At 36.3% G+C, this 16,867-nt stretch overlaps 1 protein-coding gene across 1 annotated transcript; it reads right to left on the reverse strand.

Annotated features, from left to right (window-relative positions):
- Positions 1–5,103: 5,103 nt before the first annotated feature.
- Positions 5,104–13,024, reverse strand: LOC125226651 (slit homolog 1 protein-like). The gene is made up of 7 exons (XM_048130695.1): positions 12,867–13,024; positions 9,471–9,621; positions 8,115–8,258; positions 7,358–7,814; positions 6,893–7,152; positions 6,506–6,631; positions 5,104–5,982 (listed from the first exon to the last, which is right to left on the reverse strand). Exons 1-7 carry the CDS (start codon positions 12,973–12,975, stop codon positions 5,730–5,732), a joined length of 1,500 nt encoding a protein of 499 aa, XP_047986652.1. The 5' UTR covers positions 12,976–13,024; the 3' UTR covers positions 5,104–5,729.
- Between the last annotated feature and the right edge of the window lie 3,843 nt (positions 13,025–16,867).

Consider the following 16,867-nt stretch of genomic DNA (forward strand, 5'->3'; position numbering starts at 1 on the left):
GTCATGGCTCTTTTCAATGGGATGACGTAGATGAAAAGTATAGTTATAACTCCTTCGTTTATTATAATTTATACACACACACATAACACACATAATCACGCCTGTATCCCATAAAGGGGTAGGCAGAGCACATGAACTACTAAGTTTCAGTGCCACTCTTAGCAAAAAGGGGTTGAAAGAAATCCAAATTATGACATTGCAGTGACAGGTTGCCAGCCTCTCGCCTACGCCACAATTTAACCCATATCCCACAGTCGACTTCTACGACACCTACGGGAAGAAAGGGGGTGGTGAAATTCTTAACCCGTCACCACACGGGTATAATTTATATTAACGATATTTAATTAAGATACGAACACCCTAGGAACCAGCTACATATTTGCGGCGTTTGGCGTTAAGACCTTGGGGCCATGGGGGCCCAGTGCCCGTCATTTGTATAAGGATTTGTCGTCTCGCCTGATAGAGACCTCAGGCGACCAGAGGGCTGGCCAGTATTTCGCGCAACGTATAAGTATCGCTATACAGCGTGGAAATGCTGCCAGCCTTCTGGGTACCTTGCCCATTGACGGCGATTTAGGCCAATTTTTTTATTTATAAGTAGGTTAGGTATTTAGTTTTAAGTAGTTTTATCATGTTTTTATTTGTTTTATTTATTTATGCAATAAATATTTATTTCCCGTATTAAGATACGTAATACAAGCGCGTGTCGATGTCGTGGGAACTTGCGAAATGATTTTATCCGTTCTATTTATTCGTATCTAAATCATCTCAATTACGTTCATGAAATTATAAACTGAAATAGATACCATACACTAAAGAAAAAGCGATCAAGCCCACTGGTGGTGAAGCCAGGAATCGAACCCGGGTCTCCAGCTATCTTGGCTAACGTGCCGCCGCGCACGCGGCTTCGCCGGCGGTCGGGGTGGTGTAGCGGTCGAACACGTCAGCCAAGATAGCTGGAGACCCGGGTTCGATTCCCGGCTTCACCACCAGTGGGCTTAATCGCTTTTTCTTTAGTATATGGTATCTATTTCAGTTTATAATTTATATATAGTAGTGTTAGGTACTACTTAAAAAAAACAAATCAAAAAAGATTTAATAAAATAATTTGATTTGTTCCCTACATCTACGTTCATGAAAGTTTGTGAAATAAAATATATTATTACAGTGTTTACTTTTTATTTCGATTCGTAGTTTTCCTAACACGGCCTTCTTGAGCTTACTATGGAACCTAATAAAGTTTATCATGTCAGAGTTCCGGTATTATTGAAATTAAACGTGCTGCGTTACGTTCTCAAATTAAACAAATGCGCTACTATTATAGTAGGTTCAATGACTCGGGTATGAAACCAGGCGACTTTTGAATATTAGGTAGTTAACACTCACAGTGCACAATAACAATTTATTTATAGCACCACTAGTAAGTGGAAAACGTACGTTCGAAATTCAGAATCGGCCCCTAGGTTACTTACGGTTTACCGTATTTCAAACGGGGTTTTTTATTCATAAATCATAATACAGGTAGTTTTTACCGGGAAACTACTATTAAGTGGCTTTAATAGCATGAGCGTAGGTGGGTACTATATACTATTATAGTATATAGTACAAATAAAATACAAATACAAATACAAGTACAAATAGTAAATATAATATTTTACTGTAGTGACTTCGGAAGGCAAATACTAGGTCTAGGCCTTAAAAGGTTTGCGGTTTCAGATATGTCGGCTTTTACTATAGATGCCCCTTCATTGAATTACAACGAGCCTAAGTATTTGCTCCGAAAGCTATTAGGTTACCGCACTGTTTAAGTACTCGTATTTTCCATAAAACCTTTTACACGGTGCGAGAACTGGAATACGAGTTTTAGTACATTGCGGTGTTTGGTTGGTCCGTTGAAACTCTTAACTCAAGAGTCCGCAATGTAACTAACGTCGTATGCGAGTTTGCGTGCCGTATTCTCGTAATAGGCATTAATATTTCAATGAAGTTAGTGAACGAGTATGTATTAAATGTTTTATTCATATTTTTTTACGACTCGTTCGTTCATTTTGTAACCTATTTGCACCAAAAAGTAGTCACAGCTTCCTGTTAAATTATTTTTTAATGGTCTGGTGACCGAATACTATTCAAACTAAAAATATAAATAAAATCAATACTTACCATTACTGCTGTATATCGATGCCAGAAGGCACCCGATGAATAAAAAATTCATCCTAAATCCCATTTTATTTCGATTACCATTATTTAGAAAACATTTTCAATAAAATTACACAAAACTGGCCACTTCGGTAAACGTTCTAGCGTTTATTGCCTATTGGTGAACGATCATTCAGTTTCGATAATTCACTTTTATAAATAGAATATAATGTATTACACAATGTTGTAAAATTAAAAACTGTACTGTGTACGTCAAAGTGTACAAAAATGTATATGGAACTAACTTCGTGTAAGATAATCATTATTATCAATCGATTGATATCATTTAAGAGGAAGTTGAGCGATAATGAAGTGATAACATTGGAAATGCGACAAATGTGATAATTATGTATTTGTTTTTGAATGATAATCGATGAAATCACGCATGATATCGAATAATGGTTTTCAGATCTAGGTAATGTTGTTTTCATGTATACCTATTAAATTACATAGTACCCTAACATTATGTGTAGGTATCAAATAAAGCCCACATTCACGTTTGATGGGATATATAGTTACGAAACATTTAACCCCCGACGCAAAAATGATGGGGTGTCATAAGTTTGACGTGTCTGTCTGTCTGTCTGTTTGTCTGTCTGTCTGTCTGTCTGTCTGTGTGTGTGTCTGTCTGTGGCATCGTAGCTCTCGAACGGATGAACCGATTTTGATTTAGTTTTTTTGTTTGAAAGCTGAATTCGTCGGGAGTGTTCTTAGCCATGTTTCATGAAAATCGGTCCACTGTGTCGCGGTCGGGGGATTTTTCAAAATTTTAATTTTGTGGTTAGGTTATTATCCATCCATACTAATATAAATGGGAAAGTGTGTGTGTCTGTTTGTTTGTCAGTCTTTCACGGGAAAACAGAGCGTCTAATTGACGTGATTTTTTAAGTGGAGATATGTTGTTGAAGGGATGGAGAGTGACATAGGCTACTTTTTGTCTCTTTTAACCCCCACTGCAATTTAGCCCCCACGGCAAAAGCTAGTCATGAATAAATGCTTTGTATTGTTTTGTATTGCTTTGTATCTTAATTGCCAAGAGTGGCACTGTCTACCCCATTTGGGAATACGGGTGTGAGTTTGTGTGTGTGTGCGTGAGGCAGGCCAAGATAAGTTGACAACGACTTTGATAGCCCCGCTTCCGCAAGAGTTAAGTAAACGTCATAATTTCATCGATCTTTATTTTATGCAACGGTTGTTTTAGAGAGGTCAAAAAAGGCGAGTGGCGTTGGTAACAATTTTAGCCAAAGCTTAAAAATATTAAAACGGCTATTTTTGACTCAATCAAATAACGTTCCAAACAATAGTTTTTCTATGATCAAGCACTTTTTTATAGAATGTTTTTTTCTAGAAATACCTACTATCGACTGGATTTCGACTCAAAATTCTCATACTACTTATAGATAACCAACAAAAAATATGTCTATGCCGTCTATGGCATATATTTATATATTATTAAGCTAGATTGAGTTGTTAGGCCAAAAAGTGTGTCCACATGAGAGGGTAAAGTTGGGGCTGGTGTCCCTCTCGCACTTATTGCCACTGTCAAAATAACTTGAATGACGTCATCACTGTCATTATTTGGGGATACCAGTCAATATTCAAAGTTACTACCAAATCTACTAATACCGAATTAAAGGTTTTTTTAATTGCTCAAATTTTTGGTTTTATGGCTTCATAATAATGACTTACCAATTCGTTACAAGGTATTAATATCCTTGCCTCGATGTAATACAATAGTACATTACATCAGAGGCCGGGAAAATGAGGATTTCCGGCCAAGTGGGTATAAACGGATAGGGATACGAGGCCGGGAATCCGTTTTCACGCCGAGGCATGTATAGTGCTTTTCTCAAACATACAATGAAATAAAAAAAAATGCTCTAAAGGACAATATTTTATAAAAAAAAGTTACTTTGCAGGCCTAGGCCTAAAAAATAATATGAAATCCCTTTACAGTCCTCTCGAGTTGTTGCGCCCAAAAAGCGATACTTCCCAGCCCATTTTAAGGAACGTAAAGACAATATTTTATTGCATGTTTGAGAAAAAATAATTTAAGAAGTTTATAAAGTTAGTTATCATACAGGTAAAATACTACTACTATAGTAATCTCTTTAACACTGGTCACACGTGCGAGAGGGACACCAGCCCCAACTTTGACCCTCTCATGTGGACACACTTTTACTAGTCTGATAAGAACGCCTTTCTGCACCGGTAATAAAGTTCAATTTAGTATGGCAAAAAAAGTGTGAGCTCAGTCCCTATTGAAAGTCCATGGTCTATGGTTTGCTTATTAGTAAGAGATGACATGTAATTTATTTATCGGTGTGCATTTAGGTAAGGTACAGCGGGGCAAGTCACGACTGGGGGGCAATTGTAACTAATCCATTTTTTCCATTATTAGACTATGATGTTCAGTTCTACATGTACCATATATAACCAATGGACACTCTATTTAATAATTCAAACATTATAAAACATGGAAAAAATGGACCAGTTACATTTGCCCCCAGTCGAGATTTGCCCCGCTGCACCATAGTTGTTTGTTAAGTTAGTAGCGACGTCATGTGTTACTTAAATAAGTTTTTGTATTAATAGATTTGTCCGAAAATTCTTTGATGATAACAAGGTAATATGACACTACGTGATCGGTATTTAGAAGTCAGTTAGCTTTGTTGTTACTGATATCGGTGTAATTGATCTATGCATAATTTGCGCTTGATATGATAATATAAAAAATGGTATCTACAGCAGCTACTGCTGATAATATACATTAATGTGATGTGTGTTTTTGGGGAAAAACCTTTGAAAGGAAGGAAAGAGTAAAACATTGAAAAAAGTGCATTATATTTAATACTGACCTAATTAATAATAAAAACAAACTATGATAAACTTAGGTTGAAAGTTCATGCATTTTTCACTTGGGTTATAGATAGGTACTCGTATTTAACTCAACATTTCATATTTATTCTTTGAAGCTCAATCACGCGCATTTAACAATATTGTCTCCGATACCCAAAGCTGTCTGCGGGATAGTTTGGACTTACAAAATTTAAACAAGAGAAAAAATGTATTCATCATTGTTGTGGACTGTCGCTAGGATATTAAATTGAAGATTTAATTATATAGTAAAATAACAGAACTTTACTATAACGTTTTCTTCTCTTTGCAATTTGCAATTATGATGAAGCCTGTGCTGATTCTGATATGTGAGTCGCTTGTTTGACTTTGTTAGTTACTAAAACATCTCCATTGTACTCTTTTTTTAAATTTTATAACAGAAATATATAAATTAGAGGTACAACTCATTTCTAAACGCCAAACTATTGTAGGCACTTTAGGCAGGGCGCTCAATAACTTTCTAAACCGACGCTGTCGTTTCTTGTAACAAGAAAAAACATTGTTATTGGCACTGAAACAAACAAGGCCACTTAGTTTATCGCCTGTAAATGGCCTGTATTCACGACAATAGTGCTAAATGAAATAACAATAAGTAGTCCTAAGCCGTCTTGAACAAATACATCATAGAGGTCGCTTCAATGCCAAGGATCAATAGTGGTGACGTCGTGATTCGGTTCCATGCTTTCTTGCGGTTTTCTGTTCACTGTCACATTGAGGGAGAGGAGTTGTTGTATAGGCAGGCGAGGGGATAAGTTGACCATGCTAGCCCATTGTCCTGAGCACAGCTCTGGGAACTTCAGTTTCCTCAGGAAATGCCCCTCTAAATACCAGGGCGACACGCATGTTGGAGAGTAGTCCCATATTTTCATCTCGTTTAGCCGCACCCATCTGTAACGTGCGTAACGGAGTTTGACGAATGTACGTAGCTTTCATTATGGTGTAGGCTCCATCAAAGTCAAACACGCAAACGTCAAATATTAATCATTTCAAATTGCGCACAGGAAGTAATTATAATATTTATCTAAATAATGTACTCGTACCATTGTTTCTACAAAAACTAAGTATTTATTTTTAAGTGAACTGCATGAATTTATTCTACATTTAGGTGCCTACCTTAAATTATTAATTGCTACTAATAAACTTACATGAAACAAGGGAAAGATAACTGATATGTTGTTTCAAATTTTAAATTAGATGTGGAATGTTTGTATGAGAAAAATTTAAGATTTATTATTACCTATTTGTAAACTGCGTCTCGTTAACCCTTAATTGGGCACAAGAAGTATATTTCAGAGGAACATTATCTATGTTTGAAAAGTTTCAGATATGATTAAATTTTGACATCCTCACGCCCAATTACGGGTTCAATTAAATATTTTGACTGTTGAGAAAGAGACCGTTAGATACTTACGCCGATATATACAGTGTGTGGCAGTCGCAATGCCAAGGGTTCCCCGATAGCTTTACGATTGCTAACTTTGGCATATAGTCCAATGTGCGGGATGGCAGGGATGGGAACATGTTTCCGTCTAAATATCTAAATAGAAAAAAATACGTATAATACATTAGAATGTTGCTTCAGCGTAGGAAAAATGTAATGATGTAAATGGAAATCTCTGGACTGACTCCACGAGACAGGCCTAGCCTAGTGTGGTGGTCAAAGGTAACACACACACATGTGAAACTTTTTTGGCAAATAAACTATTTTATTTATTTATTTACATTTCAGTCACAGAAAAAAACAAAGGAACGATATACATAGCTAGTGTACATATAATGCTTATTAATGATTACTTACAATGTTGTGAGGTTCTTTAGCATCGAGAAAGTTTTGAAGTGTACTTCATAGAGTTTATTCTCTGAAAGCATTAAAGAGCTCAAGTTGTCCAACCCATGAAAACTTGTTATATTTAAAAAGCGCAGCTTGTTTTTAGATAAATCGAGCTTTTCAAGTTTTGAGCAATTAGAAAATGTGTAGTCTGGGAGAACTGTCAAAGAGTTGCCTTTCAAATCCAAGTTTCTTAAGTGCTTTAGGTTTTCAAATTCCCCACCTGTTAGCTGAAACAATATAAGTTTCTAGATTAATGCACGAGTCAATATGTAAACATGTACATCCGAGTACATTAACGGACAACGATAGACAATTTTATTGAATGCTCCACTGTCAAAATCGACACAAACTCAATACCAATCACAAAATCCAATGTTTCAAGGAGAAACTTAGCAATTAGAGATCACACCAATAAAAAAGAGACAGACTTACGCTTTGTAAGTTGTTATCCGACAAATCCAAGTAAATGAGACAGCTGAGCTTGCTAAATAACTGTTCTGGAATATTTTCCAGGTTGTTTTTATCCAGCAGCAACGTCTCCAATGAACCGAGACTTTCAAAGGCGTTCTCAGTAATATTAGCGATTCTATTTTCTGACAACTTCAAGATAACTAAGGTTCTCAGCAAAAACGTGCCGTTTTGGATTTGTTGTATTTTGTTACTAGATAAATCTAAAATGCGCAGAGATTCCAATCCTATAAAGCTGTCTGACGGTATATAAACGACTTGATTATTTGAAATATCGAGGGTTTCTAGATATGAGTTATTGGCGAATAACTTTTCAGGCAGCGTATAAAGGAAGTTGTTAGATATATCTACATGGAATAATTTCTTAGTGGCTCGGAAAGTTTCGCTGTCTATTTCCTCTAGAAAATTTCTTTGTAGCCGTCTGAAAAAAAACAAGTCATTAAATTATGAATAGGTAAACAAATGAACAAATTGGTATTGTCTTCGGTTACGGTGAAGGTTTGTGCTCATCAAATTTGTCAGTCTCCAGTAACGTTGACAATTTATAGAAAAAAAAAAACAGGAGCGAGTACACTTCCATACTTGTATTTTCTTCACTTAAGTTCAAGTGCTTTTATTTGTCAACAATCTGCCATTTTTCACTCATTTTACTGCTATTAACTAAATATTAAGATATTAAGCTGTCGTTCTCTAAGCTGTCGTTCTCTGGGCCCGTACTCACAGTATCCTCAGACTAACGAGGGAGTCGAAAATGCCGGCCGGCAGGTATTCCACATGGTTATCAAACATGTCCAATTCACTCAGCGACCTCATACCCTTAAACGTTGTTTTGTGAAGCGTGCGCAGCTTATTTGTGCCCAGATCGCTGAAATGTAAAATAATGCCATCATCATCATTTCTTCAAAACGTTCTTACATTTAGGTACCTATTTATACATATATTAAAACTACACCTCATAATGTTACCTTAAGTAGGCGTTTTTCAGTTAGAAACAGAACGTTTTTTTTTTCAATTGGTGACTCTGACTAGACAAATTCTCGAAAAATAGTATATGATGTAAAAATAATTATACTATTTAAACGCAATGAAGAATAAGAAAAATTAAAGAATTAAATTCTTTCGGGTTACTCGTGTCATGTTATACCGTGTATTAAATTACGCGAAAAACTTTGAACGTAGTTGCCGTACTTTTTATTTTTATCTGGCTTCAAAGATTTTTTTTTTCATTTCTATTTAGGTTCAGTATAACCGTATTTTTTATACACCTATTTACTATGTCGTAACGGCAAAACACACGTTATCATCGTGTTGTTATTATGTACTGATATTTTCCTTGTATTGACATATTATGTTGAATCAGATGAGATCAAAAGGCCACTTGTTAGGATAGAAGGATCAGCACGCCAGTTCAGCGAATTTCATTTCCGGAGCTCTGAAAAGGTGATCCATTTGCCTTATAATATGTAAGATAAGTATATAAAATTACAAGGTAAATAGCTCACCCTGTTCAACGTTTGCTCATAAAGTACTTACATACGTACTGACAAGATCCGTGGCGATAAGTAGTAGTAAACTCTTTCTTGTAAAATTAATAATAAAAAAACGCAATAAGACCATAATTATGTGTGGCTAACCCATAGTACACTCATTGACGAGGAAATTGCGACACGAAAATGGAGATAGATTGGACACACTTTAGGAGAGTGGAAATAAATAACGCAAGCATTGCTCTCGACTGGAAACCGCAAAATGCAAGCCGTGGCCCCGGGCGCCCTGTCCACTCATGAAAGCGGTCCGTCGAAAATGAGCTAAATAGGAGCGGCTGGTTTGAGCTGGAGCAAGGCCACGAGGGTCGCTGAAGATAGGAAGGCATGGCGCGAGCTTGTGAAGGCCCTTTGCACCTCTGTGGTGCCTTAGGACTACAACAAGAACAACAACCCAATAGTAGTTGAGTTACTGCCAAGCTACGTCAAGCCGCCCCCGCTTTTCTTGTTGTTTTTCCGTTGTTAACATGTTGAAGACGTCAAATTATGGTAAAGTCATCTGCACATGCATCAACTGCACTAAGATTACCTACATGCTGACAAGGTCGGACGGGACCAGTAGATCACTTGTGAGGGTGGTGAGGCCAGCACGCCAGCAGTTGAGCGACCGGCGAGCCACATCACAGCGACACACGCTTTTCCCGCATTGTCGCCAGCGGGATTGAGAAACGCTAATCGTCCATGCTGTGAACAAATACGAGTAAGAGGGAAATGAGGATATTGAAACACTAGTGGAAACTTAGTACTTGTATCTTGAAATAAAAACGCCCTACGGTAAGTTTAACAACATGCAAGTTCATTCATTATATTGTAAAATAAAGTAAAATAAGTGTTTTAGGCAAAATAATTCTAACTTCCTTATTAGACAGTAAAATTGAGAGAAAATAAATTTAGTAATTAGCATGTTGTAATGGGATGTTGGCACAATATTTAACATTAATTAAGACGCTACGGGAGCGAAAATGATAAAATGGAAAGAAGTCCCCCTTTTAATTCGGGAATTTCAGTTAAATATATACTAGTGTTATTAACTAGATTTATCGAAAAAAAAATGACCATTAAGAACAACTCAGTTAAAAGATATTGCGAAAAAATCTTTAAAATCGAGGTTCCGCTCTCGACTGTTTCCTCCTTCAAAACTTATTTAACGGAACGAAATTGGAAAATTTGAATAACAACGAAATAATCTGTGTCGGACCGTTTAGATTTTTTGGCTAATTGTTACCGATCTTGAGTATCATACCTTTTTTTGAGCCATATTGAAAAAGGCCGTTTTTAGAAATTTTTGATTGGCTCTAGCGTCTTTTAAAATAAAAATACCAAAAAAATCAAAACGGTCCGACAGAGATAAAAATAATAATAATCTGTGTTGAAAAAATCATTGCTCTATCTTCAAAAACCAGGGCGGAAATAATCGAGAGCGTTTTTCACATTTAGAGTCAAAGGACTCGATCATCTAACTCTAAATTTAATCAATCCGAGGTTTGTATCCTGATTTGTATGCGAATGGTTAATACGGTGTTGTAATAACCACAAAATTAAAATTTTGAAAAGGCCCCCGACATAGTGACCGATTTTCATGAAACATGGCTAAGAACACTTCTGACCAACTCGGCTTTCAAACAAAAAAAACGAAATCAAAATCGGTACATCCGTTGGGGAGCTACGATGCCACATACAGACACACACACAAACAGATCAGACAGACAGAGAAACAGACACACACACAAACAGATAGACAGACAGATAGACACGTCAAACTTATAACACCCCGTCGTTTTTGCGTCGGGAGTTAAAAATACCAATACATAATTAACAGGTACATAATAAAAGCTACCTAAGCTTTTAAAAATAAATTACAGTTTATTACGTTTAGTTATAAACCTCTTTTACCCTAAAATAATAAATAAAGCTTTTACGGGTCATAAATCAGTTTGAGAGTCTTAAAATTACAAGGTCTTCTGATGATGCATTATTTATTAGGTATAAAAGTAAGTTTTCGTAATGTACAAGAAAACGTCTTTGTATACCTATTAAGAATGAGTTTATTACGATCAGAGATGACCAAGGGTCAGGTGACACTCCTCACACTCTAAGAATGATTTTAGTAATGTATCATTTCAATCATTTAATAAAAAAAAAAAAAAATATGAATATTATAGGACATTCTTACACAGATTGACTGAGCCCCACGGTAAGCTCAAGAAGGATTGTGTTGTGGGTACTCAGACAACGATGTATATAATATACAAATACTTATATACACATAGAAAACATCCATGACTCAGGAACAAATATCTGTGCTCATCACACAAATAAATGCCCTTACCGGGATTCGAACCCGGGGCCGCGGCATAGCAGGCAGGGTCACTACGCGCTAGGCCAGACGGGTCGTCAAACATCATTTCCATTGAAGACCTCTTTACAATGATCGATAGTTATAAGAATACTTAATACGGCAAGCTCAAGTAGACTTGTGTTGTGGGTAGGGCATGCTGAACCGGACCGGTTCCAAGAATTTCATTTCCCGGTTCTAAGTGGGACTGGAACCGGGAGTCCCGGTTCTTTCCCGGCTCTTAGTATTTTTAGGGTTCCATACCAAAAAGATTCAAAAACAACCCTTATGGCGCGATTCTCTCCATCTGTCTGTGTGTTTTGAGAGAATTAGCACATTGGATTGCAAATTTTTGCCCTATACCTTATACTGTGGTTTGTTTACGTTATACATGTAAGGAAGTACAATAGTAGCATGGTTTGCAAGCAATGTTGCAAATTGCATTATTTGCAATTAATTGTTGGTATGCTGATACGTGGCATTGTACAAAGTTGACCTAATGTTGTCATCCAATAATTGGATGCTGATACACATGCAATGCATGCATGCATTTCGCAATAAGATGTCAACTCAAATTTCGATGATTAAAGTTGACATTTTATTGCCAAATTCATGTGGGATAACACATTATTGCGTAATTTGCGTATCAGCATGGAATTATCATGTTTATCTTGTCAGATTCAACTTTACTAATAATTTACAAATATTAAAAATGCCATTGCACAAATACAAATGCAGATGCAATAAAAAAAAAACGGATATTTATAAACCGGGAGCACCGGTTCCTAATTTTCAGTCCCGGTTCTTTGGCCACCATAAGATTACCGGGATTTCCCGGGAAATCGAGAACCGGGAAATACCGGGAGCATGCCCTAGTTGTGGGTACATAGACAACGATATTATGTAATATACAAATATACTTACATAAAAAAAGATCCATGATTCGGTAAGAAATATCTGTACTCATCACACAAATGACTGCCCTTACTGGGATTCGAATCCAGGCAGGCAAGCATGGTCGCGCGACGAATGATAATAATTATGATGAAACTTGAGGTCGTCCCTCTCGAACTTACAAATAGTGCGATAGGGACGGCCTGATGTTTTATCATTTATCGCGCGACCATGATTGCCTGCCAGGACCGCGACTTAGCAGGCAGGGTCATTACGCGCTAGATCAGACCGGTCACTGATAGTATAAGTATTAATTGTAAATTGTATAAATTTTGTTTAGAAAAATGCTTTTATAGAATAGACGAATATTTAGCATCTGTAAATGAATGAATAATAATAGGATTTTAATAATAATATGAATTTCAATATATGAATTAAAAGTAATCAGAATTTTAATATAAATAATTGAATTAATAATGTCTATTTTATAATTGTATAATATGTTTAGACTAGGCTTGTACTTACAACATACTTTTGTATATAATGTTTAGATTTAGTACCTAGCTTATAAGAATATTTTGCATGCTTCTTCAAGCAAAATGTACGCACATTATTAATTCTGTCCACCTATGGTTAACACTACATTTTCGCAAATAAATATCTCTTTATCTTTAATACTTATTTGTATACATATGCTCACTTGGTTGTTCAATAGCGCGTAGTCGGCGGTCCAGCTGTCTCCACTGTATGTCTTCGACACAGGCCGCATGGCCCTTAGGATTTTGGCCCTGTGTTCCTCGAGCCACCATGTCCAGCACTTCACAGGCCGTCAAGGAGCATTGGGCGCCAGTTAACTGGAATACTGATCAAATAATGAACGATAGGTAGGTATAACTGCTATGTATAGGTAAGTATAACTACAAGAAATATAATTCGAAGTGTTACTGTAAAGTAAAGTAGCCGGGTTGAAAGGGATAAAAGGTAGCTTTTAGTTGGTCACCTAAAGACGGTTATCTATAGGAAAGTGACTGGCTTTTTCTATTCATGTCTGTTCGACATAAAAGGCTGCTGGAAATACATTAATCTGACTTTAGACATGAAAACGAAAGGATAAGTTGTCAATCAAGCTCTTGAATAAGGATGTTTACAACTATAATGTAAGTCATTTATCACGTAAAAAGAGGGCAGTAAGTGTATAATTATAATGTAAAGTAAGGTCAGTGCGGGGAAAACCATCTACCCAGAAAGACCGTCTAGTGAATATAACTTTTGTATTTAACTATGTATCGATCACTTCTTACACCTCCGAAGGTATACCAGTTTTTCATCCCTAGGACGAACACTAGTTAACAAAAAAACTTGATTCGTGTTTCGAACTCGACCATCGAGTTCAACAAGGTTGCGGAAAAAAAAATAGAAGCTGTTGGAATATTTGTGCATTATGTATGTAACGTAGTAATTTAATAATCGTTCTTCCTGTCAAGTACAATCAATGCGCTTAAAAAGCGTTCAATTTATAGTTTTACGCCCTGAAATATGTAACTTCGAAATAGTGCCTAGTCGGAAAGACCGGCATATAAGAGTAAGGCACCTTTTTAGACTTTATGGGAAATAAGTCGAGTTTAAACGGGTGTTGTAGATTAATTTTAATTATAAGTTTCGGCTTTGCTTTTGTGTGGACCTGAAAAAAGAAGGTTATCAAGCTCATTTACGGGACATATGACGGTCTTGTCTTATATATAGAAAAATAATGATATGTTGAAAATATCAACGTTATATTTGTTTTAATATCTATCACATTACTCCTTGTTATTACAGAATATAGCAATTAACATGATTTTGATACTTATTTCCATATGAAATTACGCGACAACGAACACTAAACGGTCATTCCGTACTCAGCGCGTGGGGACGGTTAACCCGCCGAGCCTTAAAAAAAGTGATTTTTATCACATAAGTTTACTTTAATTCACCATTCAGTTATTTAAGTTAATATAAGTAGGGTACAAGTCTTTTGCGAACAAAAATATACAAATGTAATGTATTTTTCGTCTTCCGCCTTCAGAACTAAACAAACAAAAAACTTTCTAACGAACGGGATCCGCGAAAAGTTTAACAAAGTTTATCATGGTTTGAAACTGTAATAACTAAACAGATTTGAAAGAAATTCCATGTTTATATGTGCTGTCCCCATATTAAAGACGCTCTATTTAACAGGTAATTCGTATAAAGATACGTGCAAATTTCGTCCATATGGTGACTATAAGCTACAATGTGGTAGCTTATAGTTAAAAAGGTCACATAATTATGTCATTTTCTACGTTTTTATTCTATTTTTAGCTATTCGGTTTAATTTGAGTAAACCGAGATTAATGGATACGAATCATTTATTTTCGTTTTCTGTTGTTTGTTCCCTTTTGATATGGTTTCCGATGAATATCCATTAAGAAGAGTCAAGGTTTCCACGCCGTAAACAACTTATTATGATGGTTATCGAAAATACATTTCATGTTAAAAAAACGGTTAACTTACTTATCATGTTTACCTATTCAGCACCTATCGTAATTCTTGGTATTTGTGACGGTTTCTGTTAAAATGATTCTGATTAATACATAATATCAATTTGAAATCGACATTGGTTTGTACCGAAGCCTCGTGGAAACAACATTGATAATAGCAATGAATACCCCTTTCGTTGAAGACGGAAAGTTTAAATGGTATTACTGTTATTTGGTTAATAGGAGTAAAGAGAAACAAACCAACCTAAACGACGTACATACATACATACATACAATCACGCCTGTATCCCATAAAGGGGTAGGCAGAACACATGAAACTACTAAAGCTTCAGTGCCACTCTTGGCAAATAAGGGGTTGAAAGAAAACGAAACTGTGACATTGCAGTGACAGGTTGCCAGCCTTTCGCCTACGCGTGGCCTACGCCACAATTTAACCCGCATCCCACAGTCGTCTTCTACGACACCCACGGGAAGAAAGGGGGTGGTGAAATTCTTAACCTGTCACCACGACGTAAGTTTGAGAAATAATAAAACGTTTTGATGTAATTTCGCGACACTCAGAACACAGTTTGTTGTCTTAATATAATTTCACATTGAACATGTTAATAGATAAGACAAGTCAACTCCATGCATTTGCAAGCTTAATATTTTAGTTACAATAACGTTTATTTATTCAGTTAACTTTTGTAGAAAACAATTTAAAAACTTTTAAAAAGGTTGATAGGAGAAAGTCCAAATTCCATCTTGCGAACTCAGCACTGTCTAAGGTGAGGGGACGACCCCGCGCCGAATCTTCTTTGGTGCAATTTATCCATAATCCATCCAACTGGGTAATGCCGTAAGGATTATGGGTAGTTAAACACCGGAAACGATAAGGAGGAGGTTTTTTTATGAAATAGGCAGCAAACGAGCAGGCGAGCCGCCTGATGGGAAGCAGTCATCGCCGCCCATGGACATTTATTATTTAAGTTTTCTACCTACATTGTACCTAAAAAAAAAAAATCTTTATGTGACTGATTTTTTATTTCATTGAATGTTTTTCTCTCTTTTCATGTACTCGTATGTACATAATATGTATATTCAAAACACAATATATATTGTTATTGAATAAAGTACTATGACTATGAGTTGAATACACTTATATTTTTATCATGCATAAACGTCTGTGAGCGATACTTAGCGAAGTTAGCTAAGACGGTCATAGCCGGCTGGAACGCGCAATGTAGGTGGTCGCAGGTTCGAGTCCTACCGGAGGTGTGAATTTTTGGCATTTTACCTTTAATTAAAACTATGCAGATTACTGTGTGGTGCAGGCTGAGAATAGTACCACCCCATCACCTCCCGTGGGTGTCGTAAGAGGCGACAAAGGGATAAATAAAATAAAACCGACGGATGGGCAGCAGCGTCCGTCGAGGATGTATTTACAGCTACTGCGGTCCCCAACCCGCTTGCGAAGCGTGGCGACTATGGTTTTTCCCTCCAAAGAACATCGCTTTGCGATTCTTTAGAGGGGCCTTTTAAAACAAACTACACACCACCGAAATAGTTCAAATAGTTTCGTGATAAGTAAATTTACAAATGTCAAACATACCATAGACAAGAGAAATAGAAAATAAGCCGGTTTTCAATTACGAAAAATGTGGTTGCGTTCAAGAATATTTAAATGTCGAATGTAAAATTATTGGATAAACTTATGATTTTTACCTTTGTTTTGCAATATCTGATATGTAAAACGCATTTAAGTTTATTTTTTCATCTTGATTTAAATTATGAACCTAATTATTTATTAAAAGTTACATATTACTGTAAATGAAAACATACCTGATAAATGGAAGTTGTGCTTTTAAAAAAAAATTAACAGAACTCCTATATTCATATGATTACTGTTAGCAGTAATCCTATGAACCTATAGACAAATAGACTTTCTCATCGTTACTCAAATGAACTTAATTTGGATACCGCTGACAATAATCTAATTGACAGATTTAAGTGCTGGAGTAGAAAAACAATATTGTATATTGCCAGGCTGAGTGGTGGTACTGGCAGCCAAATTTGGCTTACGAATTGGTAGCCGAAACTTTCAGAAAAATAGAGCGATTGTAGCGCCCGGTGCACGTTAGGTCATTGAGTATAGCAATGATATTAATCCTATGAGGACATTCGGAAATTCGCGGGATCCTAT

Source organism: Leguminivora glycinivorella, chromosome 5 (genome assembly GCF_023078275.1).
Source record: "Leguminivora glycinivorella isolate SPB_JAAS2020 chromosome 5, LegGlyc_1.1, whole genome shotgun sequence".
Lineage (NCBI taxonomy): Eukaryota > Metazoa > Arthropoda > Insecta > Lepidoptera > Tortricidae > Leguminivora > Leguminivora glycinivorella.